The 27,733-nt window shown below is 39.3% G+C and overlaps 1 protein-coding gene across 1 annotated transcript in view; it reads right to left on the reverse strand.

The window, feature by feature from the left end:
- The window catches only part of LOC150081740 (F-box only protein 7-like), a 389,948-nt gene that overhangs the window by 274,690 nt on the left and 87,525 nt on the right, over positions 1-27,733 (reverse strand). Inside the window, exon 3 of the mRNA XM_090379603.1 lies at positions 27,450-27,636. Within this exon, the coding sequence (XP_090235729.1) occupies positions 27,450-27,636 (187 nt within the window). The remainder of the gene's footprint in view (positions 1-27,449; positions 27,637-27,733) is intronic.

Genomic DNA, 27,733 nt, shown 5'->3' on the forward strand with positions numbered 1-27,733 from the left:
CTTTGAATGCTTCCCATTTTGAATTTGCTGTTGGTAACATCATCAGTTGGTCCCACTGTATAGAATTTAAATACTGTCTCAGTCCATCGTAGTCGCCTTTACGGAAGCAATAACCCTTCCCTTTACCCCTAATGGTAGTTACCTCTTTCAGTAAATCCCACTTCAGCACACTGTGATCACTGCCACATAGTGGTTCATTTATCTGCAGATTCTTAATGCATGAAGAATCACTGCTGATAATCAAATCAAGAGTATTACTCCCTCTAGTTGCCTCCCGAACATGCTGATGTAGAAAACAATCATCCAATAAATCCACAAAAGCCCTGCTAGTGTGTGTGTGAGTAACCAGCCCCTAAATTCCAGTCAATATCTGGGAAATTAAAATCTCCCATTATAAGACTCTCTGATTTACTGGCCCACTCTATTTCCCTGTACAGTTCCTTATTATACTCATCAGAGTCATTAGGCCTATAGCACACTCCTACTCTCAATTTTGATCTCCCAATGCTTATGTCACACAGTATTACAAACAGCTATAAAGGCAGAGTATTACAAACAGCTATAAAGGCAGATAAGAGTGGGCCAGCAAATCAGAATGGAATTGTTCACTCACACATTTGCAGACTTTTCTGAACTTACTGAATGACTCTTTCTTATACCAGCATGTTAGAGGCAATGAGAGGAGGCAATAGTCTTGACCTGACTATCTGCAGTAACTCTTCATAAAGGAGCCATTATGCGGCAGTGATCACAGTGCGTTCACAAGGAGTTTGGACTCAATGGACTAAGCTTTTAAATTCTTTTCACTGGTAGGACCAAGTGATGACATTACCAGCAGCAGATTCTTAAGGGGAGACATTCAAGGAAGTAATCATGAAAGCCTTCTACTAAACTTTAATACCAAAAAAAGCAATTCTATTCAAGGTTTAGATCTAAATGAATGTCAAATAAACTGATGAGACTAGTGGCAGAGAAGCCTCTTTGAATGCAATAATTATAAATTATTAGAAAACAGAGACACCTGCACTTAGCATTAGCAGAGGCATATGACGAAAGAAAGCAAGATCATACAGCATCAACCAAAAAAATAAAAATAAATAAATAAACAAAAAACCCTTCCCATTTCACATTCATTTGCTCCAAAAGTTTGCCCAGTTCTTCCTTGAATTCATTTAAGCTGTCAACTGCCACAATAACAGTGGGTGCGAGAGTACATGTGAACAGGTGAAGTTTTTACGCTTAAAAAGTTTTTTTTTACTTAAATTGGCATATTAATTTATTTTTTAGAGTTGCTTTATATTCCTAGTAACAATAATTTAGTTTAAATTGAATTTAGATAGAGATTTTGTAGGTTATTACTTAGTATCGGTAAGGGTATCAAATCCACATTTGGACAGACAGGTTTTGCAGCTCCCGCGAATGCAATTTTTTTAATTATACTTAGCCACTTTATTGACTTAATTGTTAGATTAAATTATTTTCTATAAGTAGCTTATAGACCTAGTCAAGCTACGTGGTTTATTTTGAATTTAGATAGTGTGATTTGGAAAGTAAATAATACCTCATGTCCATAGATTAACCATTCATAACTTGCCGCCATTGTTATAAGATACGTGTGCTTGCGTAAGGTTTAACGGAAAACTAGATAGCGAGTATAGTAGTATCAATTAATCAGTAAAATTTATTAATCTTATTAAATTTCACTGTCAATTGAATTGTACTTTTTTTAACAAAATAAATATAGCGACCTAGTTATTACAAACATAACATCATAAATTAATACATATAAGTTGACAGGGGATAAGAAAGTCATATAACGTACCTCAGAGATAATATTCGATACCAAAATACATATATATAGTGTTATAACTGCACTGGGATATAGATTTAGGGTTATATTTGTATTGAAATTTTATTGAACTTGAAAAGAAATCATGATTCAGACCAGAGCAGCAAAGCAAAAGGCTCAAATTAGTGGAAGTGCTGTGGCTCATGGGAGAACTGAGGGGGGGACATTGTCCTCTAAATCACAGTCTATTGAAATGCACTGCTTGTTTGATGTTTGTGGAGCAATTAGGAATGGGACATGATATTGCCAAGGATAATGTCTTTGTGTGTGTGTGTGTGTGCGAGGAAATCAGGTGCCAACTCTGCATTATTATAGGCTTATATGAGAGCTTGAAGGACAGGGTACATGCCCTCGAAGGATTTAAATTGAGGGGCCCATCAAGCTCCCAGCTGCCCACAACAATGCCAGAGCTTGCACTTGAACATCACACAAGACAGCGGCAACCCCCAAGGCAGAATGCACTAGTCCCAAAGGAACTAGTTGTTGTATATTCTATTGTTACGGAAACGAGGAACATATTGTGCAAAAAGGATAGATGGAACAGGACCAGGGTTGTCTGCTAGGGACAAAGGTTCATGACATTGTAGGGCAGATATCATCCTTTAAGGGCACAAAGGGTGATATTGTTGTACACGGTGGCACTAATGATATTAAGAGTAGGAGACTGGCAGAATTACTTAACAAGTACAAGACAATGCTGAAAAAAAGCCGTGAGTTAGGGTTGAATTTGAAAGTGTCTGCAATTCTGCCCAGACACGATAGGAGGAAGTATATGATGAGAGCCTCGTCGATCAATTCGGCTTTGGAGGGACTGTGCAAAGTTCAAGGGATAGAATTTTTCTCAGCCTAGTCTGCCCGAACTCTGCTAATAACATTAGTCCACAAAGAGCAGTGTCCATTGATTACCACTATATCTTCTCCCACTGAACCATTATTTTATCCATTGTATAAACTCTGCGCTTAATGTCACACTGCTCCAATTTGTAATGCTGTTGCACATTACTGCACATTAGAGAAATGTGCAACAGCATCAAAAGCTCTACTGAAATCCAAATATTTTTTGATCCAGTTCTTTTGTGACCACATAATAGTATCCAATCAAATTGATCAGACAAAACTTCCGATCAGACAAAAAACAGGTCTGTAATTAGTCGTGTCACCCATAGATCCTCCCCCTTTGTGAACTGGAGATACATTTGCTCATCTCCAGTCTGTGGGAACCTCCCCTGAGCCCTAGGCTGCTCTCATTATTATGGCCAAGGTTTGTTTAATTCCTTTGCTGCTTACTTCAACGTAACAAGAGAGATCCCATCCACACCAGGTACCTTTCTTATGTTTAACTTCAACAATTTCTCCTCCACTTTGCTCTCAGTTATTACAAAATCACTTAGCTCCCTGTTAGCATTTAATAATCTCCACTTCGCTACAGATTTCCTCATGAGTGAATGTAGATGCAAAATACTCATTCAGTTTGATCTCTGCCACTTAGTTTTCCTTTATCTGCAAATTCTTAATGCATGAATAATAATTGCAGTTAATGAGACCATGAGTATTACTCCCTCTGGATGCCTCTCGAACATGCTGCTGTCGAAAACAATCATCCAGTAAATCCACAAAAGTCATGCTAGCGTGCAATTGGCCAACCCCCAAGTTCCAGTCAATATCTGGGAAGTTAAAATCCACCATTATAATAAATTCTGATTTACTGGCTCACTCGATTTCTCTGTATAGTTGTTCATTGTACTCATTAGAGTCATTTGGCCTATTGCACATCCTATCCTCATTTTTGCTTTCCCAGTGTTTATTTCACTCCAAATAAACACTAGCATACAGCTAGTGTTTATTTAAAAAAGAAGTTATATTTTAGACAACATAAGTGTTGGTGAGTGATAGGCTAAGATCTGGGACCTAACGTTGGTTTCATTTTCTACTGTGAACTTTTTTAAAATGGCTATCATTACTATTCTTGGATATAGGAAAACATAGGAAATTTCAAGGTCATTAAATTTTTAAGTAACTATAATCAGTCACTGGGAATTATTAACGGAAAGGTTGTGCTACCTGATAGCTTTGGGGTAGAAGTTTTCAGGATACCAAATTGTATGTAATAATACTCACGTGTTGCTGAGTTATTTATTACTGTTATTTTCAGGGTCACAGTCATTCTACCGAGTCAGCCATTTTCATGAAATAAAAGAACTACAGCAGTGCCACCTGCTTGTTCAGTGGGATTAGAAATTCACTAGTAGCTGTTGGTGACTCTATTGTCAGGGAAACGGGGAACATACTTTGTAAAAAGGATACGTGGAACAGAACAAGGGTATGTCTGCCAGGGGCAAAGGTCGATGACGTAGAGCAGATATCACCTTTTAAGGGCACAAAAGGTGATATAGTTGTACACGTTGGCACTAATGACATTAAGAGTAGAAGATCGGCAGAATTACTTAACAAGTACAGGTCACTGTTGAAAAAAAGCCGTGAATTAGGGTTGAATTTGCAATTCTACCCAGACACTATAGAAGGGAGTATATGATGAGAGCCTTGTCGATCAATTCGGCTCTCGAAAGATTGTGCAAGGCTCAATGGGTAGAATTTTTTTCAGCCTGGACTGTACTTGTTAACAGGAGAGACTGCTTCTACAGGGATGGGATACACTTAAATAGAAAGGGTGAAAGAATATTTGCTGATGCTATTGAGGCAATGTTAGGTGGGTCAGAAAACTGCTAGCTTGAGGGGGGAGGAGACAAATAATAATATATTAACAGTAGCCACTGGAAGAGGTGAAAGAGATGCATGTATACTTGCGTGTACACCAATGCTAGGAGTTTAGTAAATAAATTTGATGAATTTGAGGTATTGCTCAAAACATCAAAGGCAGATATTGTTGGGATTTCAGAGACGTTGTGTCACACAGATATAAGGAATACAGAACTGGAATTTGGGGAGTACAACGTCTACAGAAAGGATAGGAAGGGAGGAAGAGGAGGGGGATATGCTATTAGTTAAGAAACACGTAAAATCCAAGGAAGTGAAGCCAGCCGACATCGCTGGACAGTGCACTGTCGAGTCAGTTTGGTGTGACATAAGCATTGGGAGATCAAAATTGAGAGTAGGAGTGTGCTATAGGCCTAATGAATCTGAAGAGTATAATAAGAAACTGTACAGGGAAATAGAGCGGGCCAGTAAATCTGAGAGTCTTATAATGGGGGATTTTAATTTCCCAAATATTGACTGGAATTTGGGGGCTGGTCACTCACACACTAGCAAGGCTTTTGTGGATTTATTGGATGATTGTTTTCTACATCGGCATGTTCGGGAGGCAACTAGAGGGAGTAATACTCTTGATTTGATTATCAGTAGTGATTCTTCATGCATTAAGAATCTGCAGAAAAATGAACCACTAGGTGGCAGTGATCACAGTGTGCTGAAGTGGGATTTACTCAAAGAGATAACTACCATTAGGGGTAAAGGGAAGGGTTATTGCTTTCGTAAAGGTGACTACGATGGACTGAGACAGCATTTAAATTCTATACAGTGGGACCAACTGATAATGTAACCAACAGCAAATTCAAAATGGGAAGCATTCAAAGAACTTATCTTGGAAGCTACTAGGCTTTACATACCAACTAAGAAATATTGTTCAAGGTTTAGGCCTAAATGGGTGTCAGATGAACTAATGAGACATATGGCCGAGGAGAAAAATGCATGGGATACATACAAATTAACACGTGACACAAAAGCCTATGATAGATACAAGTTGATCTGTAACCAAGTTACAAAGGAGGTTACGCAGGCGAAGGCAGATTACGAGATATCTTTGGCAAGGGATGCAAAGAAAAACAGCAAAGAGTTCTTTACTTATGGAAACTCTAGAAGGAAGGGGATGAATCAGATTGGTCCACTTGATATCGATGGGTCAACTGTTGATGATCCTGCTCAGGTAGCTAACAAACTGAATGAATATTTTGCATCGACATTCACACATGAGGAGTTATTCAGCGAGGGGAATGCCAGAGGTGTATTCAACTCTGGCAGTAAGCTAGAGAATCTTGTAATCTCTGAGAGTAAAGTGGAGGAGAAATTGTTGAAGATAAACACAAGAAAGGCACCTGGGGTGGATGGAATCTATCCAGTTATATTAAAGGAGGCAGCAAAGGAAGTAAGCAAACCCTTAGCCATAATTATGAGAGCTTCCTTGTACTCAGGGGAGGTACCCACAGACTGGAGATGTGCAAATGTGACCCCAATTCACAAAGGAGCATCAAAGGCTGACACAAGTAATTATAGACCTATGAGTTTAACTTCTGTTCCAGGAAAATTAATGGAGGCACTTAAAGAAGCACTGTGGGATCATCTAGACAAGACTTCAGTTATAGCTCGGACACAGTATGGTTTTCTTAAGGGGAAGTCTTGCCTGACCAATTTGATTGGATACTATGATGCAGTCACAAAAGAACTGGATGCAGGGAATAACTTTGATATTATATATTTGGATCTTAGAAAGGCTTTTGATACTGTTGCACATGGAAGACTGCTGCACAAATTGGAACAGTGTGGCATTGGAGGCAAATTGCTGCTATGGATAAAGGGGTGGTTGAGTGGCAGAAGACAGAGAGTGGTAATCAATGACAACTGCTCATCGTGGACTAATGTTATTAGTGGAGTCCCACAGGATTCAGTGTTGGGTCCATTATTGTTTTCTGTATTTATAAATGATATTGATGATGGTATATCAAGCTTAATGTCCAAGTTTGCAAACGATACAAATCTTGGCAGGGTTGTCAAGGACACTACTGACACTATGCTGCTGCAACAGGATCTGGAAAGGTTGAGCAGATGGGCTGAGAGGTAGCAAATGAAGTTTAACATTGACAAATGTAAAGTTCTACATATGGGGAAACAGCAACCCCAGAGCAATATCAACTCTGTGGTACTACACTGACAGTCGTAGAGAATGAAAGGGACCTGGGGGTGGTTGTGCAGGCAGATATGAAGTTCTCTGAGCAGTGCAGACAGGCTGCAAGAGTAGCTCATGGTGTATTTTCAATGATATATAGGAATTGTTCTAGCAGGGATAAGGAGGTGATTATTCCCATCTATAAGGCAATGGTCAGGCCATTTCAAGGAGGATGTAGAGCTGCTGGAACGAGTACAGAGAAGGGCAACAAGATTAGTGAATGGAACAAAGGGGGTGCTCTTACGAAGAAAGGCTTAAGTTTTGCAAATTACAGTGTCTGGAGACTAGGCACCAGCGAGGTGATCTGAAAGCCTTGAATGGTTTGAGCATGCTCAATGCTGATGGGAAACTGCCTCTTGCTCAGAATAATCACCTGAGAGGGCATAAATTCAAATTGAGGAAAGACAGATGTAGGATAGATGTGCGGAAATTTGCCTTTAGCCAGCGGGTAGTTGGTTGGTGGAACAACTTCCATCCCTTGTTGTGGAAGTTGATAGCCTAAATAAATTTAAGGCTCAGCTGGACAGGTATTTCGAACGAACGGAGGGGTGAAGTGGAAGGGTTTTTTTTTTTTTTTTTTGTTGCTGCTGCATCATATCCCTCTACTAATGCTAATGCTAAATGTATCCCATCTCTGTAGAAGCAATTTCTCCTGTTAACAAACACAGTCCATACTGAGAAAAATTCTACCCCACGAGCCTTGCACAATCTGTTCAGGGCTGAAATGATTGGCTAGGCACTCCCTCCTGTTGTGTCTGGGCAGATTTTCAGAAACTTTCAAATTTAAGCCTAACTCGCTACTTTTTTTCAATGTTGACCTATACTTGTTAAGTAAATCCATATATCTGCTACACTTAATGTCATGAGTGCTGCCAACATGTACAACTATATTGCCTTTTTTGCACTTAAAAGATGATATCTGCTCTACAACATCATCAACTTTTCCCCCTGGCAGTCCTACCCAGGTCCTGTTGCACCTATCTTTTTGCACAATATATTTCCCATTTCCCTGGCAATTGAGTCACTGACAATAACTATCTCCTGTGGGACCAGCACATTCTGCCCTGAAGATTGCAGCTACGTTGCCTAATGCACAGTAGTGAGCTCTGGCATTGTGTTGGGCAGCTCAGAGCTTGATTCCCCCCCCCCCCGTTCTAGTTCTTTCAAGGGCATCTACTCTACACCTCAAACTCTCATAGATGCCCATCAGAACACTGAGTTGGCACCTAATTTCTTGACACTCTCTGCACCTAGCACACACACACACACACACACACACACACACACACACACACACAAAGACATCCTCCTTGACTAAATCATGTCCTGTTCCAGATAGATCCACAAACATTTCACAAGTTGCACATATTTTTAGGATGTGATGTATTTGCCCCCTTTTGTTATTCCCCTTCCCACGGCACTTTTGTGGATTTATTGGATGATTGTTTTCTACATCAGCATGTTCGGGAGGCAACTAGAGGGAGTAATATTCTTGATTTGATTATCAGCAGTGATTCTTCATGCATTAAGAATCTGCAGATAAATGAACCACTAGGTGGCAGTGATCACAGTGTGCTGAAGTGGGATTTACTCAAAGAGGTAACTACCATTAGGGGTAAAGGGAAGGGTTATTGCTTCCGTAAAGGCGACTACGATGGACTGAGACAGAATTTAAATTCTATACAGTGGGACCAACTGATGATGTTACCAACAGCAAATTCAAAATGGGAAGCATTCAAAGAACTTATCTTGGAAGCTACTAGGCTTTACATACCAACTAAGAAATATTGTTCAAGGTTTAGGCCAAAATGGATGTCAGATGAACTAATGAGGCATATGGCAGAGAAGAAAAATGCATGGGATACATACAAATTAACACATGACACAGAAGCCTATGATAGATACAAGTTGATATGCAACCAAGTTACAAAGGAGGTTAGGCAGGCGAAGGCAGATTACGAGAAATCCTTGGCAAGGGATGCAAAGAAAAACAGCAAAGAGTTCTTTACTTATGTAAACTCTAGAAGGAAGGGAATGAATCAGATTGGTCCACTTGATATTGATGGGTCAAGTGTTGATGATCCTGCTCAGGTAGCTAACAAACTAAATGAATATTTTGCATCGACATTCACACATGAGGAGTTATTCAGCGAGGGGAATGCCAGAGGTGTATTCAACTCTAGCAGTAAGCTACAGAATCTTGAAATAACTGGGAGTAAAGTGGAGGAGAAACTGTTGAAGATAAACACAAGAAAGGCACCCGGGGTGGATGGGATCTATCCAGTTATATTAAAGGAGGCAGCAAAGGAAGTAAGCAAACCCTTAGCCATAATTATGAGAGCTTCCTTGGACTCAGGGGAGGCACCCATAGACTGGAAATGTGCAAATGTGACCCCAATTCACAAAGGAGGATCAAAGGCTGACACAAGTAATTATAGACCTGTGAGCTTAACTTCTGTTCCAGGAAAATTAATGGAGGCACTGGTTAAAGAAGCACTGCAGGATCATTTAGACAAGACTTCAGTTATAGCTCAGACACAGCATGGTTTTGTTAAGGGGAAGTCTTGCCTGACCAACTTGATTGGATACTATGATGCAGTCACAAAAGAACTGGATGCAGAGAATAACTTTGATATTATATACTTGGATCTTAGAAAGGCTTTTGATACTGTTGCACATGGAAGACTGCTACACAAATTGGAGCAGTGTGACATTGGAGGCAAATTGCTGCTATGGATAAAGGGGTGGTTGAGGGGGAGAAGACAGAGAGTGGTAATCAATGGACACTGCTCATCGTGGACTGATGTTATTAGTGGAGTCCCTCAGGGCTCAGTGTTGGGTCCATTATTGTTTTCTGTATTTATATATGATATTGATGATGGTATATCTGGCTTAATGTCCAAGTTTGCAGACGATACAAAGGTTGGCAGGGTTGTCAAGGACACTACTGACACTATGCTGCTGCAACAGGATCTGGAAAGGTTGAGCAGATGGGCTGAGAGGTGGCAAATGAAGTTTAACATTGACAAATGTAAAGTACTACACATGGGAAACAGCAACCCCAGAGCAACGTATCAACTCTGTGGTACTACACTGACAGTGGTAGATAATGAAAGGGACTTGGGGGTGGTTGTGCAGGCAGATATGAAGTTCTCTGAGCAGTGCAGACGGGCTGCAAGAGTAGCTCATGGAGTATTGTCAATGATATACAGGAATTTTTCCAGCAGGGATAAGGAGGTGATTATTCCATTGTATAAGGCGATGGTCAGGCCACACCTAGAGTACTGTATACAGGTCTGGAGGCCTCATTTCAAGAAGGATGTAGAGCTGCTGGAACGAGTACAGAGAAGAGCAACAAGATTAGTGAATGGAACAAAGGGGTGCTCTTACGAAGAAAGGCTTAAGTTTTGCAAATTACAGTGTCTGGAGACTAGGCACCACCGAGGTGATCTGATAGAGGTGTATAAAGCCTTGAATGGTTTAAGCATGCTCAATGCTGATGGGATTCTTCCTCTAGCTCAGAAAAATCACCTGAGAGGGCATAAATTCAAATTGAGGAAAGACAGATGTAGGATAGACATGCGGAAATTTGCCTTTAGCCAGCGGGTGGTTGGTTGGTGGAACAGACTTCCATCCCTTGTGGTGGAGGTTGATAGCCTAAATAAGTTTAAGGCTCAGCTGGACAGGTATTTTGAACGAACAGAGGGGTGAAGTGGAAGTGGGTTTTTTTTTTTTTTTTTTTTTTGGCTGATGCTGCATAAGTTTGCTTTCTTGCATCAAATGCCTCTACTAATGCTAATGCTAACTTCCGCTTCTTTGTGCTCATTGCTTTGCTGCTCTTGTCTCTAGTCTGGGGCATGATTTCCATTTAAATGCAATTTAATTAACAATGAAAATTAATAAGATTAATAATAATGCTATTATTATCTATATATATATATATATAAAAAACACTTAGGTATGTTGCCCAAATTTTCCAACTGATAACTGTTGCCAGCACCTGTTCATGTGGGTCACCTCGCATAACCACCATACCAAGCATTCTCGATTAATTTTTGTACTAACATTTTTCGACTGAAGAAAGGCAACGAATACCTGAAAACTATCGATGAGTGTTTATTTTATCTGTCTTCAATTTTAATTTCACATTTTTTCATATTGTTAAATAAATGATCTTTTTTTTTATACCATGTAGAATTGATTGTCTAAATGATTTTATGTAGACGCGATGCTTTTTTTTCCCCCCTCTCTGTCCATTCTTGTACACCCTCCATCTCAACTGACAAGGTCACCTTTGTTAACAACTTTGTCTTATTTGTCAAGGCCAATACCTGGTCTGTTTAGAACAGCATCTGGCCATGTGGTCGTCCTGGAGTATAAGGATGGTTCTAAGAGTGAAGTGGAAAATTATCAACCTGTCAGTCTAACTTCAGTGGTAGGGAAAATCATGAAGGCAATGATCAAGGGTGGAATTCGGGATCATTTGGATCGAATTGAAATTCTCAAGAATACTCAGCAGATTTCCGCAAAGCTTTTGACTCAGTCCCACATGAGCGGTTGCTTTATAAGCTGGAACAGGTTGGAATCAGTGGGAAAATCCTTAGATGGATATCAGTATGGCTTCAGGGCAGGAGGCAGAGGGTTGTGATAAATGGCTATTCCTCAGATTGGGTTGATGTAAGAAGTGGGGTTCTCCAAGGATCAGTATTAGGACCACTGTTGTTTTTAAATTTCATAAACGTCATTGATGAAGGGATACAGGGTGTGATGTCTAAATTTCCAGATGATGTTAAAATTGGTAGAGTAGTTAATGATCACTGTCAAGCTGAGCTTCTTCAGAGAGACCTAGATAGACTTCAGGAATGGTCAGAAAATGGCAGCTATGCTTTAATCCAACAAAATGTAAGGTATTACACCTGGGAAACAGTAATCCCAAAATAACTTATTCATTTGGTGGAGTTCAACTAAACCCAGTACTGAAGGAAAGGGACTTGAGTGTTACAATATGGTCAGACAAGAAAGTGATCATTAACTACTCTACCAATTTAAACAGATTGCAAGGAAGGCCATGGTGGCCTATTGATGATCTATCGAACTTTTGCAAGTAGAGATAGGGACGTGATAATCCCATTATATAAGGACCACTTTTGTTAGACGACACTTGGAATTCTGTGTTCAAGTATGGAGCCCCCACCTAAAGAAAGACATTGAGCTTCTTGAAAGGGTGCAAAGATGGGTAACTCCCTGGTGAGTTATTTCTTCATAAGAAATGGCATTCTTATGAAGAAATACTTCAAATATGTGGGTTGCAGAGTTTGGAAACTAGACACCTCAGAGGAGATTTGATTGAGGTGTTTAAGGCTCTGAGAGGCATCAGTAAAATGAATGAGGACGAAATTTTCAAGATTATAAATGATGCTAGAACTAGGGGACATAAATTCAAGTTATGGGGGGGGGGGGGGGAAGATGTTTAGATTGGACTGCAATAAGTTTTATTTTAGCCAGAGAGTTATAAATTACTAAAATAAGTTGCCTACATGGGCGGTAGAGGCTGACAGTTTGGGGAAATTCAAAGGTCATCTGGATAGTACCTTCAGGTGAGGGAAACGACGCATAGGATGATAGCTTTAATTTCCTTTTCTTTTATTAATTATTAGGTTTTTTTTTTTTGTTGGTGCAGGATAAGCCATAGGCTTTCTTGCACCATGTGGCCATTACTAATACTAATACTAATAAACAAAATTTATTTATTTTAATTTAAATTCTGTTGATAGATCACTTGAACAGACATCCACAGATGAAATAAAATAGCAGGTAAAATCAGGTAAAAATAGCCCTAGTAACAGAAATGAGATGTCTAGATATGATATTTGACAATAAGTTAACTTTCAAGATTGTGCACGTGGCCAAAAAAGTCAGGAATTATGCTGGAATTAATTGCTAGAATCACCTATGCTGACTGGGGTTTATAAAGGCAGACACTTGCTCTTATTTATAAGACAGTCTTCCTCCCAGTTATTACATATGGCACAGGCATATGGTACTATAAGGCAACTTTAGATAACAATAAAAGAAAATTAGGACTCCATTCTTAACCACCACGAGGGCTCCTTTTGGTTAAGAATGGAATCTAATCTGCAGGTCCTAGCAGGAGAACTGCCACTGGATTAAGAAATAATTAAGAGGACTCAATTATAGAGTCAAAAAGCTAATCACAACAAATATCATAGGGATTATCATAAAACTTAAGACTGATATCAAGCAAGAAGGGAAAAAAATATCAATCACACTCTACTAGCAATGGCAGAGCAGGTGGGAAGAGACACCTAAAGAGGGATGGCACTAGGATGTTTCTGCCTCCTCTTTTTTTTTTTTTTTTTTTTTATTTATGAAAACCCCAAACATGAGAGATATTAGAACCTACAGTTCTTGGTACCATGCTTGGGAGGTTCGAAAGACAAAAGAAGATATTTGTTGATATTAGACTTGAACTTCTGTAAAATAGGCTTTCTGTAAAAAGATTCTTAAAATGGGTCAAAAACAAACAAACTTCCCTCCACAGCTAAGGAATGGCCAGTTTGATTCAAATTCACAGGCTCCCCACACTAATTACGGTGAAATGTCTTACCACAACTATCGAAATGACGGTTGGCGAGATTTCGGCACCATCATTCTGGGACCTGTGGTTGTGGAGAATCCCTCAGCCTTCCCTCAGAGCAACTCCACTCCATGCCCTCATCTCAGCCGTCTCTACCTATTGGATATGAGATGAGAGGAGCCTTTTCAACTACTTTCATGTGCCCAGTCCGATGCTGACCCTAATAAGTTCGCTTCTGACAGGGAATACAGACGTCACATCCTTGAATTGTATTTCCCTGTCCCTGATCCTTCTCCTCAAAGTTCATCTTAATGTCGCAAGCCAACAATACCACCTGATATGAAGATGGCATACAAGCTTTTCTGTATGACATGTGTAGACATGTAGACATGTATAGTATCTTAAGTAGGACGGCACCTGAACAAAAGTTCAACTCCGTCTTTGTACACTGTGATGGTTACAGAGCACTGTAACAGGCCAGAAATTGTGTAATGTTATGTTCGTGCAGTGTGTGTGTTGTTTAGTTATTTCTGGCCGTTTTGTCACCAGGCAGGCGATCACCTGGAAAGCTTGCCCAGTGTCCGTCTACACCATGGGGAGGTAGGCCACAACTGTGCATGAACCATGGCCAACCTCAATAGTCACGCACTGAATATTCAAAGAGGGTTTTGAGCCATTCAAAAGAACCCCATACCGGCAACAGCGCGCGCGTGTACACACACACACACACATTCCCAGGAGACAGGACAGCAGAAGACGAATAAATAGGGATGAGAATAGCATAAAGTAAAAATAAATAAATAAATAAGAATAAATATATATATATATATATATATGAAAAAACAAAAAATAAAAAAAATAAAAAAAAATAAAAGTAAAAATAAAAATAAAATAAAAATAAATAAAATCTTTATCCATTTCTTGCCCTGCCACGTCTTTATGCAGTGCTGCCCAAAGTAGTTCACAAAGAGAAAAAGGTGTGCTGTCAAACAGAAGTAGTAATGTCATTCAAACATGATCGGCAGGAGCAAGTTCTTGATATAATTCTAAATTCTATTAATCTGGAGTGGTGTCAGAAGTCTCTGGTCAACGACGGTATCACTGAGCAGAGGAAGAATTTAGTTGCTGAGAGTCTTGATGAAGGATGAGTCAGAAAGGCACGGCATCTGTTAAAATCTTTGCGTGTTGTTGAAAGCCACAACAATTTTGCATATGACGTCATCAGGACGACGAGGCAGCACACAGTTGTTTTATGATTTATGATGTGTTTTCAGTTTAATTTCTTGAATTAACATTGAGGTTGAGAGCCTTCCTGCGATTAAAAGCAGCATTGCAGAAGGTTTGAAGGGCCTGTAAATTGTTGACAGAAATGAGTATCTTCTCACCTCCGGGACACAAGTTTGGTACTGTTGCCTTAAGAGCCAATCTTAGATCCTCATATATGGAGCATTCAAAAAGTACGTGAGGAGAGTCTTCCGGTAGCCCACATCGACAGGAGACTATATTGGAAAGTCTGAATTGGTAGAGTTTTGCATTAGGCGAACCACCAGTTAGTATGTAGGAGGTAAACAGTGAGGGTGAAAACCATTTTCTGGTGGATGATGAAAGTAGTGCAGTTATGTCGGGAACGAAGTTTTTGGTGATAGTTCCTTTATCGGTAGAATTCCATCTATTCTGCCAGGTGTTCACTAACAAATTCCAGCATCTGGTTCACTCAGTTTTGGGATCGGCCTGAGGGTTAACAATGATTCCCTGAAATTCCATAGAAATGCCTTTGCGGATGTAAAAGCAAAGCCCTCTAAACACAACATGCAGGTCAAGTGGTATAGTGCCTGCAAGAGTCTGTAGAGCCGGAGTTGATACTGTTCGGCAAACGTGAAGTAGGCTAAGGAGAAAACAACGTTGAATAGTGGATAACTTAGTTTGTACAGTTTTAAGTGCAGTACGTCTAAACCAAAGACTGGCAGCATAGGTTGTAATTGGGATTATGGCAGCATTATAAAATAGATGTAGGGTTTTAGTGTTCAATCCCCAGTCTTGTTAATCTCTCTAACACTTTTCCTGTTTGTTTGTTGTTTGGTTTTTAGGAGCATTAGCAACTAAGGCCATATTGCTCCGGGATATGCGGTGGTCATTCCCTGACCTTTCCGCATCCTCCATATTTGATGGTGACGGGATCGAACCCCGGTCTAATCAAGAAGCGTGTGCTATGCACTGCTGCTCCTTCCCACCTGGCTACGGAGGCGCCTCACTTTTCCTAGGTGAGAGAGCAAGGCTATGGGGCGGTAGGATCTGGCATTATCTAGTGGCTTACCAGGTTTATGTAAAATCTTAAGAATGCCGTGTTTCCATGGTTTGGGAAACGTTCCAGTATTTAAGCAGTTGTTGAATAATTTAAGTAGAACTTTGGGCCTTAGGTCATAAAAGTGTTTGATAAATATATTGTCAATCAGGTCATTGCCAGGACATTTGTTTGACTGAATTTTATTCAAGATTGAAGTAAGTTCCTCTGCAGTGAATGGACTTGTTTCTTTCAAAGGAAGGTATTTTTGTTTTAAATCTCAAATAGATAGATGGTGTGAAGTGTCATTAGTGAAATCATCATTAGGCAGCAGTTGGTCCAAGATGGCATTTATGGAGTCTGTTAGTGTAAGAGTTTCCATACTGTTGGAGGTAATGGAGTTAAAAATGTCACCCAAGATCATTTTATTTTTAGCAATTTTATAAATGACACCTCAAGGATTATTATTCCCAGACGTACGGACAAAATTGTGCCAGGATTGCAATTTGCTTTCATAAATCAATTTTATGTATTTTCTTTTGAGAGTTTTGTATTCTTCATGTAATCTGTTGACTTCTTCTTGAGGCCAGGTACGCCTTTTGTGCTGAAAATTTCTTCTGGCTTTATGTACAAGTTTCCGAGTAGAGGAAGGTTCATTATTCCACCAAGGTGAGCAGTTAGTTTTTAGTTTCTTTTTATGCATAGATTTCTGAATTGCAGTAATGATAATGTTTTGAATATGCAGTGCTAGTTGTTCGGTCGTAAGAGAATTAAAATTTTCTAGGTTGTCTTCAGGCAAGTGAGAGAGAACAGAACGATTAAAACGATCCCATTTTATGGTTCTAAGAAAGTAACATATAAGATTACGAAGAGGTTGTTGAAGAGGAAGAGCTGATACCAGCAGGAAGACGATAGAGCGATGGTAACTTGTTGTTAGGTCAGTTTCAACGTGCCAGTCACTAATATAAGGAGCAATACGGGCTGTGGCCAGAGAGATGTCTATATTTGATTCACCCAGGGAATTAGAAAAGGTATATGGCTGGTTTGGTTGATTCAAGACAGTAAGCTGATGGGAGAAGATGGTATCCTCAAGCAGTAATCCCAGAGCATCTGTGAAAGAACTACGACACAATGCAGACTTGGAGTCGAGTAAGATTAACAGAGGAATAGGGCCTAATAAACTGAATACGGAATCGATATAGTGTAAGTGAGGAATCAAGTCAGATGACGGAGGGCAATACATTGAGATAACATAAGTCGAGTGATTAGGACTCAAGACTTGAATGCAAATGGCATGCTGTGATGTTAAACAGGACAAGAGTAAAATGTCAACAATTTTATTAAATATTACGATGGCTACCTTAGGATCTGGATGAGTTGGTTGTAAAATCCGAGAAGAGCAAGGATATCCGACAATTCGTCCTTTACTATGGTATGGTTCTTGAAGAATGAGAATGTCAATGAGTTCCTACGTCGTGTATCTGAGGAGGAACTCATTGAGAATGTCAATGATTTCCTCCTCAGATACACGACGTAGCTCATCTGCCACGGTGCGTGAATGGTGAGCATTGGCTTACAGAAATTTTAAGTTTACAGTCAAGATATTTGTCTGGGAAGTGCTTGAACTCGATAACACTGTGATATTAGAAGGGAATTGTTCGTTGTTTGTGTCTTGAGCTTTTATATATTCAGGACAGTTGATATCTCTGACCGGATGATTAGCATCATGTTTGTGCCTCTTGCAATTAATGCAGACAGGCGGTTGATCCTTGCTGGGGCACTCATCAAAGATATGGCCTTGTTTGCCACAATGTCCACAAGAAGGTCTTTCTTGTTTACACGTACTTGAAGTGTGTCCAAAAGCAAGACAACAATAGCACTTTGTCAAACAATGAAAGGCTTAAATCGGTGAGCGGTCCACCCAAAAAATAACCTGTCTAAACTAGAAATAGTATGACAGTGAGTAACAATGAACTAACTACTTCTGTTCAGTGAAATGTTGCCTGTTTACATTACTATATGTATATGAAATTATTTGTTTCCGCCAATATCTTATTTATATATTGTACTGTAAATAACTTATTATTTTTTTTTTTATGAAAACCCCAAACACAAGAGGTATTAGAACCTATAGTACTTAGTACCGTGTTGGGTTGGAGGTTGAGAAGACGAAAGAAGATATTTGTTGACATTAGATTTGAAATTCTGTAGACTAATTTTCAGGAAATACGTATGAAGGAAGGTTGTTCCAGAAAACGGCAGTTGAATGAATAAACGAGGAAGATGAAAAGTTGGTTCTGTGAGTTTGAAGTTGGACAGCAAATGGATGTTGGATGGTGGCAGTAAGTGTTGAGACTGTTTTGAAAGAGAGAGCGGGAATTATAGAAGCCAATTCAGAAGAATATTGCTCGTGGAAATATCTGTAGAAAAGGCATGCAGCAGAAACAGTACGTCTATTACACAGCGAGTAAAGAGACTCTGTTAGAGATGAGTCATTAATGAAACTAACTGTCCTCTTCTGAATGGAATCTAGAAGCCTGAAAGAGGTTTTGGGGGCATGGCCCCAGATGTGGGAACAATATTCCACAGTAGGGCGAATTTGCGATTTGTACAGAGTAAACAGTTGTTTGGAAGAAAAGTAACGCCGAGAGCGAAAGAGAAAACCAAGTTTTTTAGATGCAGAGGAGGCAATATTTGTAATGTGCTTGTGCCAAAAGAGATTATAAGTCAGGTAATCCCCAAAAGAGATATCATCTTGCCTAGAAATAGGAGTGTCACAAAAGATAAGCATAGGATGAGAAGAGTCCTTTTTGCGAGATATAAAACAAGACTGAGTTTTAGGAGGATAGGAATCAACTAAGTTGTCTTTGCCCCAATGGAAAATTACCTGTAGATTGGCATTTAAGGAATTGGTAGCAGATATTCCAGATTTTGAAGCTATTTGTTTGTTAGTTTTTTTGGTTTTTAGGAGCATTAGCAACTAAGGCCATATTGCTCCAGGGATATGCGGTGGTCATTCCCTGACCTTAACGCATTCTCCGTATTTGGTGGTCACGGGCTTGAACCCCGGTCTAATCAAGAAGCTTGTGCTATGCACTGCTGCTCCTGCCCACCTGGCTACGGAGGTGCCGAATTTGAAGCTGAATCAATTTTTTCCAAAATGCGTTGAAACGATTTTATGATGTAATGAGTTTTAAAGGTAGATATAATGCCTTGATCTAAAGGCTGAATTTAAGAAGTTGTATTAGGTGGTAGGAACATTACCTCAACATTTTGGATGACTTAAATCTTTTGGATGGCCCTGCTGCATTATTCAACAGTAATAAAACTTTGTAATCTAGATTTTTTTCACTTTAAATAGTTTAACACATCAGGCACAAAACAATTTAGAATCCATTCTTTAAATAAATCGGCAGTTACCCAAATTATGCCTAATTTCCTTAGGCATAATTTAGGACTGGAATTTAATTCACAACAAAAAAATTATTCCAATATGCTCCTTAAGAACAGTTTAGTAATACATACTGGTAAAAATTTAATAACGATCAAATAAAAACCAAAATAACCTTACAAAAACCTTAAAAGTCGCAAGCTTCAAGCTTCGAAGTCACAATATTTTATGGTCTCAAACAAGCACAAGTTCAATACCTCAGAACACGAGGATTTCCTAATAATTTTTTTTCCATATTGACTAGCAAGTCAATAGCAGGTTTTTCCCCACCACACAAAAGTTCAAAAATATCGTGTTACATGCGATTTGTCACAATTCTCTAATCGTGTTGTGCGAGGATTGCTGGAATTTATCAATCATGTTAGAGCAAAACAGTGTTGTAAAGTATTAAAAAATTATTATCACTATAACTTATATTTTGAAATAAATAAGCTATGTTAATTTTTTTTTATTTGAGAACATCAAGCACTAATGAATAACTTGAGTTAGAAATGTAAATAAAAATAATCAAAAATATGAGACTTAAACGGCAGATATATAATTTCAAGAACACATTTGGTATAATTTAAGGAAATTATTCCGAGATGGTGACTTTGGGCTGGAATTTAATTTGCAACAAATAACAGCGTGTTTATTAAAGATGAAGGATTATTATTATTATTGATGATGGAGGATTTTCTGAGGGAAAATACAGCAGGCATTACTTTTAGCATTAGCATTAGTAGAGGCATATGATGCAAGAAAGCAAGCTTATGCAGCATCAGCCAAAAAAAAAAAAAAAACACTTCCACTTCACCCCTCCGTTCGTTCGAAATACCTGTCCAGCTGAGCCTTAAATTTATTTAGGCTATCAACTTCCACAACAAGGGATGGAAGCCTATTCCACCAGCCAACTACCCACTGGCTAAAGGCAAATTTCTGCACATCTATCCTACACCTGTCTTTCCTCAATTTGAATTTATGCCCTCTCAGGTGAATATTCTGAACAAGAGGAAGAATCCCATCAGCATTGAGCATGCTCAAACCATTCAAGGCTTTATACACCTCTATCAGATCACCTCGCCGGTGCCTAGTCTCCAGACACTGTAATTTGCAAAATTTAAGCCTTTCTTTGTAAGAGCGACCCTTTGTTCCATTCATTAATCTTGTTGCCCTTCTCTGTACTTGTTCTAGCAGCTCTATATCCTTCTTGAAATGAGGCCTCCAGACCTGTATACAGTACGCAAGGTGTGCCCTGACCACTTCCTTATACAAGGGAATAATCACCTCCTTATCGCTGCTAGAAATATTCCTGTATATCATTCATAAGACACCATGAGCTAGCTTCCAAAATAGGTATTTTGAATGCTTCCCATTTTGAATTTGCTGTTGGTAATATCATCAGTTGGTCCCACTGTATAGAATATAAACACTGTCTCAGACCATCGTAGTCGCCTTTACGAAAACAAAGCAAAAACACTTCCCTTTACCCCTGATGGTAGTTACCTCTTTGAGTAAATCCCACTTCAGCACACTGTGATCACTGCCACCTAGTGGTTCCTTTATTTGCAGATTCTTAATGCATGAAGAATCACACTGATAATCAAATCAAGAGTATTACTCCCTCTAGTTGCCTCCCGAACATGCTGATGTAGAAAACAATCATCCAATAAATCCACAAAAGCCTTCCTAGTGTGTGAGTGACCAACCCAAAAATTCCAGTCGATATCTGGGAAATTAAAATCCCCCATTATAAGACTCTCTGATTTACTGGCCCACTCCATTTCCCTGTACAGTTTCTTATTATACTCATCAGAGTCATTAGCACACTCCTACTTCGGCCCTGGAAAGATTGTGCAAGGCTCAAGGGGTAGAGTTTTTTTCAGCCTGGACTGTAATTGGTAACAGGAGAGACTACTTCTACAGGAATGGGATACAATTAAATAGAAAGGGTGCAAGAATATTTGCTGTTGCCATCGAGGCAGTGTTAGGTGGGTCAGAAAACTGATAGCTTGGGGGGAAACAAAGACTAATAGATTAACAGTAGCCATTGGCAGAGGGGAAAGAGATTCTTGCACTGCTTCTATTGGAATGAGCAGAAGCCTGAAAAACAAGATGCAGGATATTTCAGAGACTGCTGGGAGTCACTGCAGTACAAGTAAACACATGGATTATGTTAGGGTAGCTAAGAATAGAAACGGGTGCATGTTTACTTGTGTGTACACCAATGCTAGGAGTTTGGTAAATAAATATGATGAATTTAGGTATTGCTCAAAACATCAAAGGCAGATATTGTTGGGATATCAGAGACGTGGTGTCACACAGATACAAGGAATGCAGAACTGGAATTTGGGGAGTACAACGTCTACAGAAAGGATAAACAGGATAGGAAGGGAGGAGGGGTTATGCTATTAGTTAAGAAACACGTAAAATCCAAGGAAGTGAAGCCAGTCGACATCGCTGGACAGTGCAGTGTCGAGTCAGTTTGGTGTGACATAAGCATTGGGAAATCAAAATTGAGAGTAGGAGTGTGCTATAGGCTTGGCAACTAGACGGAGTAATACTCTTGATTTGATTATCAGTAGTGATTCTTCATGCATTAAGAATCTGTAGATAAATGAACCACTAGGTGGCAGTGATCACAGTGTGCTGAAGTGGGATTTACTCAAAGAGGTAACTTCCATTAGGGGTAAAGGGAAAGGTTATTGCTTTCGTAAAGGCGACTACGATGGACTGAGACTATTTAAATTCTATACAGTGGGACCAACTGATGATGTTACCAACAGCAAATTCAAATTGGGAAGCATTCAAAGAACTTATCTTGGAAGCTACTAGGCTTTACATACCAACTAAGAAATATTGTTCAAAGTTTAGGCCTAAATGGATGTCAGATGAACTAATGAGACATACGGCAGAGAAGAAAATGCATGGGAAAAAACATACAAATTAACACGTGACACAGAAGCCTATGATAGATACAAGTTGGTCTTTAACAAAGTTACAAAGGAGGTTAGGTAGGCAAAGGCAGATTATGAGAAATCTTTGGCAAGAGATGCAAAGAAAAACAGCAAAGAGTTCTTTACTTATGTAAACTCTTGAAGGAAGGGGATGAATCAGATTGGTCCACTTGATATCAATGGGTCAACTGTTCATGATCCTGCTCAGGTAGCTAACAAACTAAATCAATATTTTGCATCTACATTCACACATGAGGAGTTATTCAGGAAGGGAATTGCCATAGATGAAGTAAACACTGGCAGTGAGCTAGATGATCTTTTAATAATTGAGAGTAAAGTGGAGGAGAAATTGTTGAAGATAAATACAAGAAAGGCACCTAGGGTGGATGGGATCTATCCAGTTATATTAAGGGAATCAGCAAAGGAAGTAAGCAATCCATTAGCCATAATTATGAGAGCTTCTTTGGACTCAGGGGAGGTACCCACAGACTTGAGATGTGCAAATGTAACCCTAATTCACAAAGGAGGATCAAAGGCTGACACAAGTAATTATAGACCTGTGAGTTTAACTTCTGTTCCAGGAAAATTAATGGAAGCACTGGTTAAAGAAGCACTGCAGGATCATCTTGACAAGAATTCAGTTATAGCTCAGACACAGCATGGTTTTGTTAAGGGAAGGTCTTGCCTGACTAATTTGATTGGATACTATGATGTAGTCACAAAAGAATTGGATGCAGGGAATAACTTTGATATTATATATTTGGATCTTAGAAAGGCTTTTGATACTGTTGCACATGGAAGACTGCTGCACAAATTGGAGCAGTGCGGCATTGGTGGCAAATTTTTGCTATGGATAAAGGGATGGTTGAGTGGCAGAAGACAGAGAGTGGTAATTAATGGACACTGCTTATCGTGGACTAATGTTATTAATGGAGTCCCTGAGGGTTCAGTGTTGGTCCATTGTTGTTTTCTGTATTTATAAATAATATTGATGATGGTATATCAAGCTTAATGTCCAAGTTTGCAGACGATACAAAGGTTGGCAGGGTTGTTAAGGACACTAGTGACGCTATGCTGCTGCAAAAGGATCTGGATAGGTTGAGCAGATGGGCTGAGAGGTGGCAAATGAAGTTTAACATTGACAAATGTAAAGTACTACACATGGGAAACAGCAACCCCAGAGCAACGTATCAACTCTGTGGTACTACACTGAGAGTGGTAGAGAATGAAAATAGGGGTAATTGTGCAGGCGGATATGAAGTTCTCTGACAGTGCAGACGGGCTGCAAGAGTAGCTCATGGTGTCTTATCAATGATATACAGGAATTTTTCTAGCAGTGATAGGGAGGTGATTATTCCCTTGTATAACGCAATGGTTATACTTTTTTTTTTTTTTTTTTGATTTGGTAGTTGTTGGCGCATCGGCTTCTGTGGCCATATTGCACCTCCAAAGGTTTTTGCAGTACAGTGATCCAAGCCCGAGGCGGGAATCGAACCCGCGACCTTTGGGTTGCCGGGCAGGTACTTTACCCACTCGGCTAGCCCGGTCGGCGATGGTTATACAAGGGAGGAGGCCTTCTGGAGGATATCTGGAGGCCTCATTTCAAGAAGGATGTAGAGCTGCTGGAACGAGTACAGAGAAGGGCAACACGATTAGTGAATGGAACAAAGGGGTGCTCTTATGAAGAAAGGCTTAAGTTTTGCAAATTACAGTGTCTGGAAACTAGGCATCAGCAAGGTGATCTGATAGAGTTGTATAAGGCCTTGAATGGTTTGAGCATGCTCAACACGATCGGATTTTATCCTCTTGCTCAGAATAATCACCTGAGAGGGCATAAATTCAAATTGAGGAAAGACAGATGTAGGTTAGACGTGCGGATTTTTTGCCTTTAGTCAGCGGGTGGTTGGTTGGTGGAACAGACTTCCATCTCCCTTGTTGTAGAAGTTGATAGCCTAATTAAGTTTAAGGCTCAGCTGGAGAGGTATTTCGAACGAACAGAGGGGTGAAGTGGAAGTGGTTTTTTTTTTTTTTTTTTGCTGATGCTGCATAAGCTTGCTTTCTTGCATCAAATGCCTCTACTAAGGCTAATGCTAATAGGCTTCTGGATCACGTGTTAATTTATATGTATCCCATGCATTTTTCTTCTCTGCCATATGTCTCATTAGTTCTTCTGACATCCATTTAGGCCTAAACCTTTAACAATATCCCTTAGTTGGTATGTAAAGCCTAGTAGCTTCCAAGATAAGTTCTTTGAATGCTTCCCATTTTGAATTTGCTGTTGGTAACATCATCAGTTGGTTCCACTGTATAGAATTTAAATACTGTCTCAGACCATCATAGTCGCCTTTACGAAAACAAAGCAAAAACCTCTTTCATTAAATCCCACTTCAGCACACTGTGATTACTGCCACCTAGTGGTTACTTTATTTGCGATTCTTAATGCATGAAGAATCACACTGATAATCAAATCAAGAGTATTACTCCCTCTAGTTGCCTCCCGAACATGCTGATGTAGAAAACAATCATCCAATAAATCCACAAAATCCTTTCTAGTGTGTGAGTGACCAACCCACAAATTCCAGTCGATATCTACGAAATTAAAATCCCCCATTATAAGACTCTCTGATTTACTGGCCCACTCTTATTTCCCTGTACAGTTTCTTATTATACTCATCAGAGTCATTACGCCTATAGCACACTGCTACTCTCAATTCTGATTTCCCAATGCTTATGTCACACCAAACTGACTCGACACTGCACTGTCCAGCGATGTCGACTGGCTTCACTTCGTTGGATTTTATGTGTTTCTTAACTAATAGCATAACCCCTCCTCCACTCCTATCCTTTCTGTACACATTGTACTCCCCAAATTCCTTATATCTGTGTGACACCATGTCTCTGATATCCCAACAATATCTGCCTTTGATGTTTTGAGCAATACCTCAAATTCATCAAATTTATTTACCAAACTGCTAGCATTGGTGTACACGCAAGTATACATGCACCTGTTCCTATTCTTAGCTACCCTAACACAACCCATGTGTTTACATGTACCGCAATGACTCGCAGCAGTCTCTGAAATACCCTGCATCTTGTTTTCCAGGATGCTGCTCATTCCAATAGAAGCAGTGCAAGAATCACTTTCACCTCTGCCAGTGGCTACTGTTAATCTATTAGTCCTTGTATCCCCCCCCCAAGCTAGTAGTTTTCCGACCCACCTAACACTGCCTCGATAGTATCAGCAAATATTCTTGCCCCCCCTCTCTATTTAAGTGTATCCCATTCCTGTAGAAGTAGTCTCTCCTGTTACCAATTACAGTCCAGGCTGAAAAAAATTCTACCCCTTGAGCCTTGCAGAATCTTTCCAGGGCCGAATTGGTCGACAAAGCTGTTATCATATACTCCCTCCTATCGTGTCTGGGCAGAATTGCAGACACTTTCAAATTCAACCCTAATTCACGGCTTTTTTTCAACAGTGACCTGTACTTGTTAAGTAATTCTGCCGGTCTCCTACTCCTAATATCATTAGTGCCAACGTGTACAACTATATCACCTTTTGTGCCCTTAAAAGATGATATCCGCTCTACGTCATCGACCTTTGCCCCTGGCACACATACCCTGGTCCTATTCCACCTATCCTTTTTATAAAGCATGTTCTACCTTTCCCTGACAATAGAGTCACCAACAACTACTAGTTCTTGTGGGACCAGCGCATTCTGCCTTGGGAAGTTGCCGCTGTGTTGCGTGATGACCAAGTACAAGCTCTGGAGTTGATGTGGGCAGCTGAGAGCTTGATTGCTTTTGTACTGCTCCTCGTAATAATGGCCATAAATGGCCATCATTATTAAGTAGGTTCATGGTTTTAACCTAATTGCTTAACCTTAATTTAAACAAATTCTTAAAAGTGTGCCACTTAAACCATCATTAACAACATCTCCAGGAATTGTGAATGACAAAACATTAATAACTGGAATACTTACAAGTAGATCAAGCAACTTCATACAGCAACATTTCATAATGACAGATGGCCAGTGATAGAGCAGCTGGGGCAGTGTCTGAGGTCCATACTTCACAGGGGAACTCAATAAGAATACCAAAAGCGGGGGAGCAAGGAACAGAAAATGCAATGTTGCTGAAATTATTATTTTACCATAGTGTGATTAACGATTATAATAATTGCAACAACATATTTGTTCAAGCATATTTTACACTTCTCAAATGGTTAATCATCAGAAGTCGTATATCTCCACTCAACTTATTACTCACTATTGTTCCTGTGCCTACTTCAATTTCCTCTTCCCCTGAAGAAATTTACACTAAACCTGTTTTAAAGAAATTTCTTTAACTATTAGCAAACCTACCATAAAATTAAGAGAAAATTAGGGGAAAATACTTATTTATGAATTTCTCAAAAAATGAAAGAAATTTTATTCTAATTTGGATATGTGACTAACCTTATTTCCAATGAAATAAGGGTTAGTCACATGATATTAAACTGTGCCTATGACAGAAATAAGCAGTAGATTATATCTAAATTTACACTTAAATGTATACTACCACACACCTACTGCATTAAGATGAATCAAATAGCAAGCTTATACAGTTTGTTCCAATGATAAATCACTCTGGTGGAAAGAAAATTTTTGTGCATCCATCCTTTTCCAATTTAAATTTATGTCCTCTTGTGTGTGTTGTTCAAGAAAGAGTATCGTTTGTTTGTTTCAGGATTTATTATTATTTTTTTTTATTGTACTAGGTGGTCCCAGCCAGCTTTCCTGGCACCCCCACCACTATTTACATACTGTACAGATAATTACAATTGCTCCATTATAACATATTGAAGTTCTACACTTAATGTGCTCACTCCATTATAGGGTATTGAAACCCTACAGTTCATGTCATGAGTTATTATGCACATCGGCATCTATGACCATAGTGCCATAGGAAAAAAAGTAATTTTCATAGTGCGCCACAAGAAAGAGTAAGGAAGCTATCAGCATCCTTACTCTTATATCATTACTCAATGCATTTAAAGCCTTAAACACTTCAATCAAGTCTCCTTCCAGGTAGAAGTTCTTGGGCACTGCAATTTACAGAACTGCCAGGAGTGTCATTTTGTGGTACTCTTACCAAATAGTAATCTTGCTGTTCTTCAACCGATCCTCATCCTTCCTAAAATGAGACTTCCAGATATTGCCTTATACAATAATAGAAAGTTAATATATTAACCCTTGTTCCAGTTTAATAAACCATTTTAAAATTGAATGCAGTGAAGTGTTTCCTATTGCAAAGTAATAAAAAATTACACTTAATAATTAATATAATTATAAAATTAGGAATGTACCATAAAGACTAAACACAAGTTAGATAAACTTACATGTGGTAAAAACCCTAATTCAAGCATAAGAACATGTATTACAACAGTCAATGCATCAGAACAGCTTTGTACACCAGCATCAGAATACAGCCACTGTAGAGAATCAGGCAAATGAACAGAAATATCTGTGACTTCACGACACAATAATGCAACTTGTCCTTTTTCAGGCAACTTAAATGTAGATGCACTGAAACAGCAAAATAGATAAAATCAGCTTTACATGTCATATGCACTGTGCAATGTGGGGGCAGGCACAATGTTCTGCAAAAGAAAATTCTATTCTA

The sequence above is a fragment of the Mastigoproctus giganteus genome, chromosome 8 (genome assembly GCF_048544385.1).
Source record: "Mastigoproctus giganteus isolate SK-2022 chromosome 8, ASM4854438v1, whole genome shotgun sequence".
NCBI classification, from domain to species: domain Eukaryota; kingdom Metazoa; phylum Arthropoda; class Arachnida; order Uropygi; family Thelyphonidae; genus Mastigoproctus; species Mastigoproctus giganteus.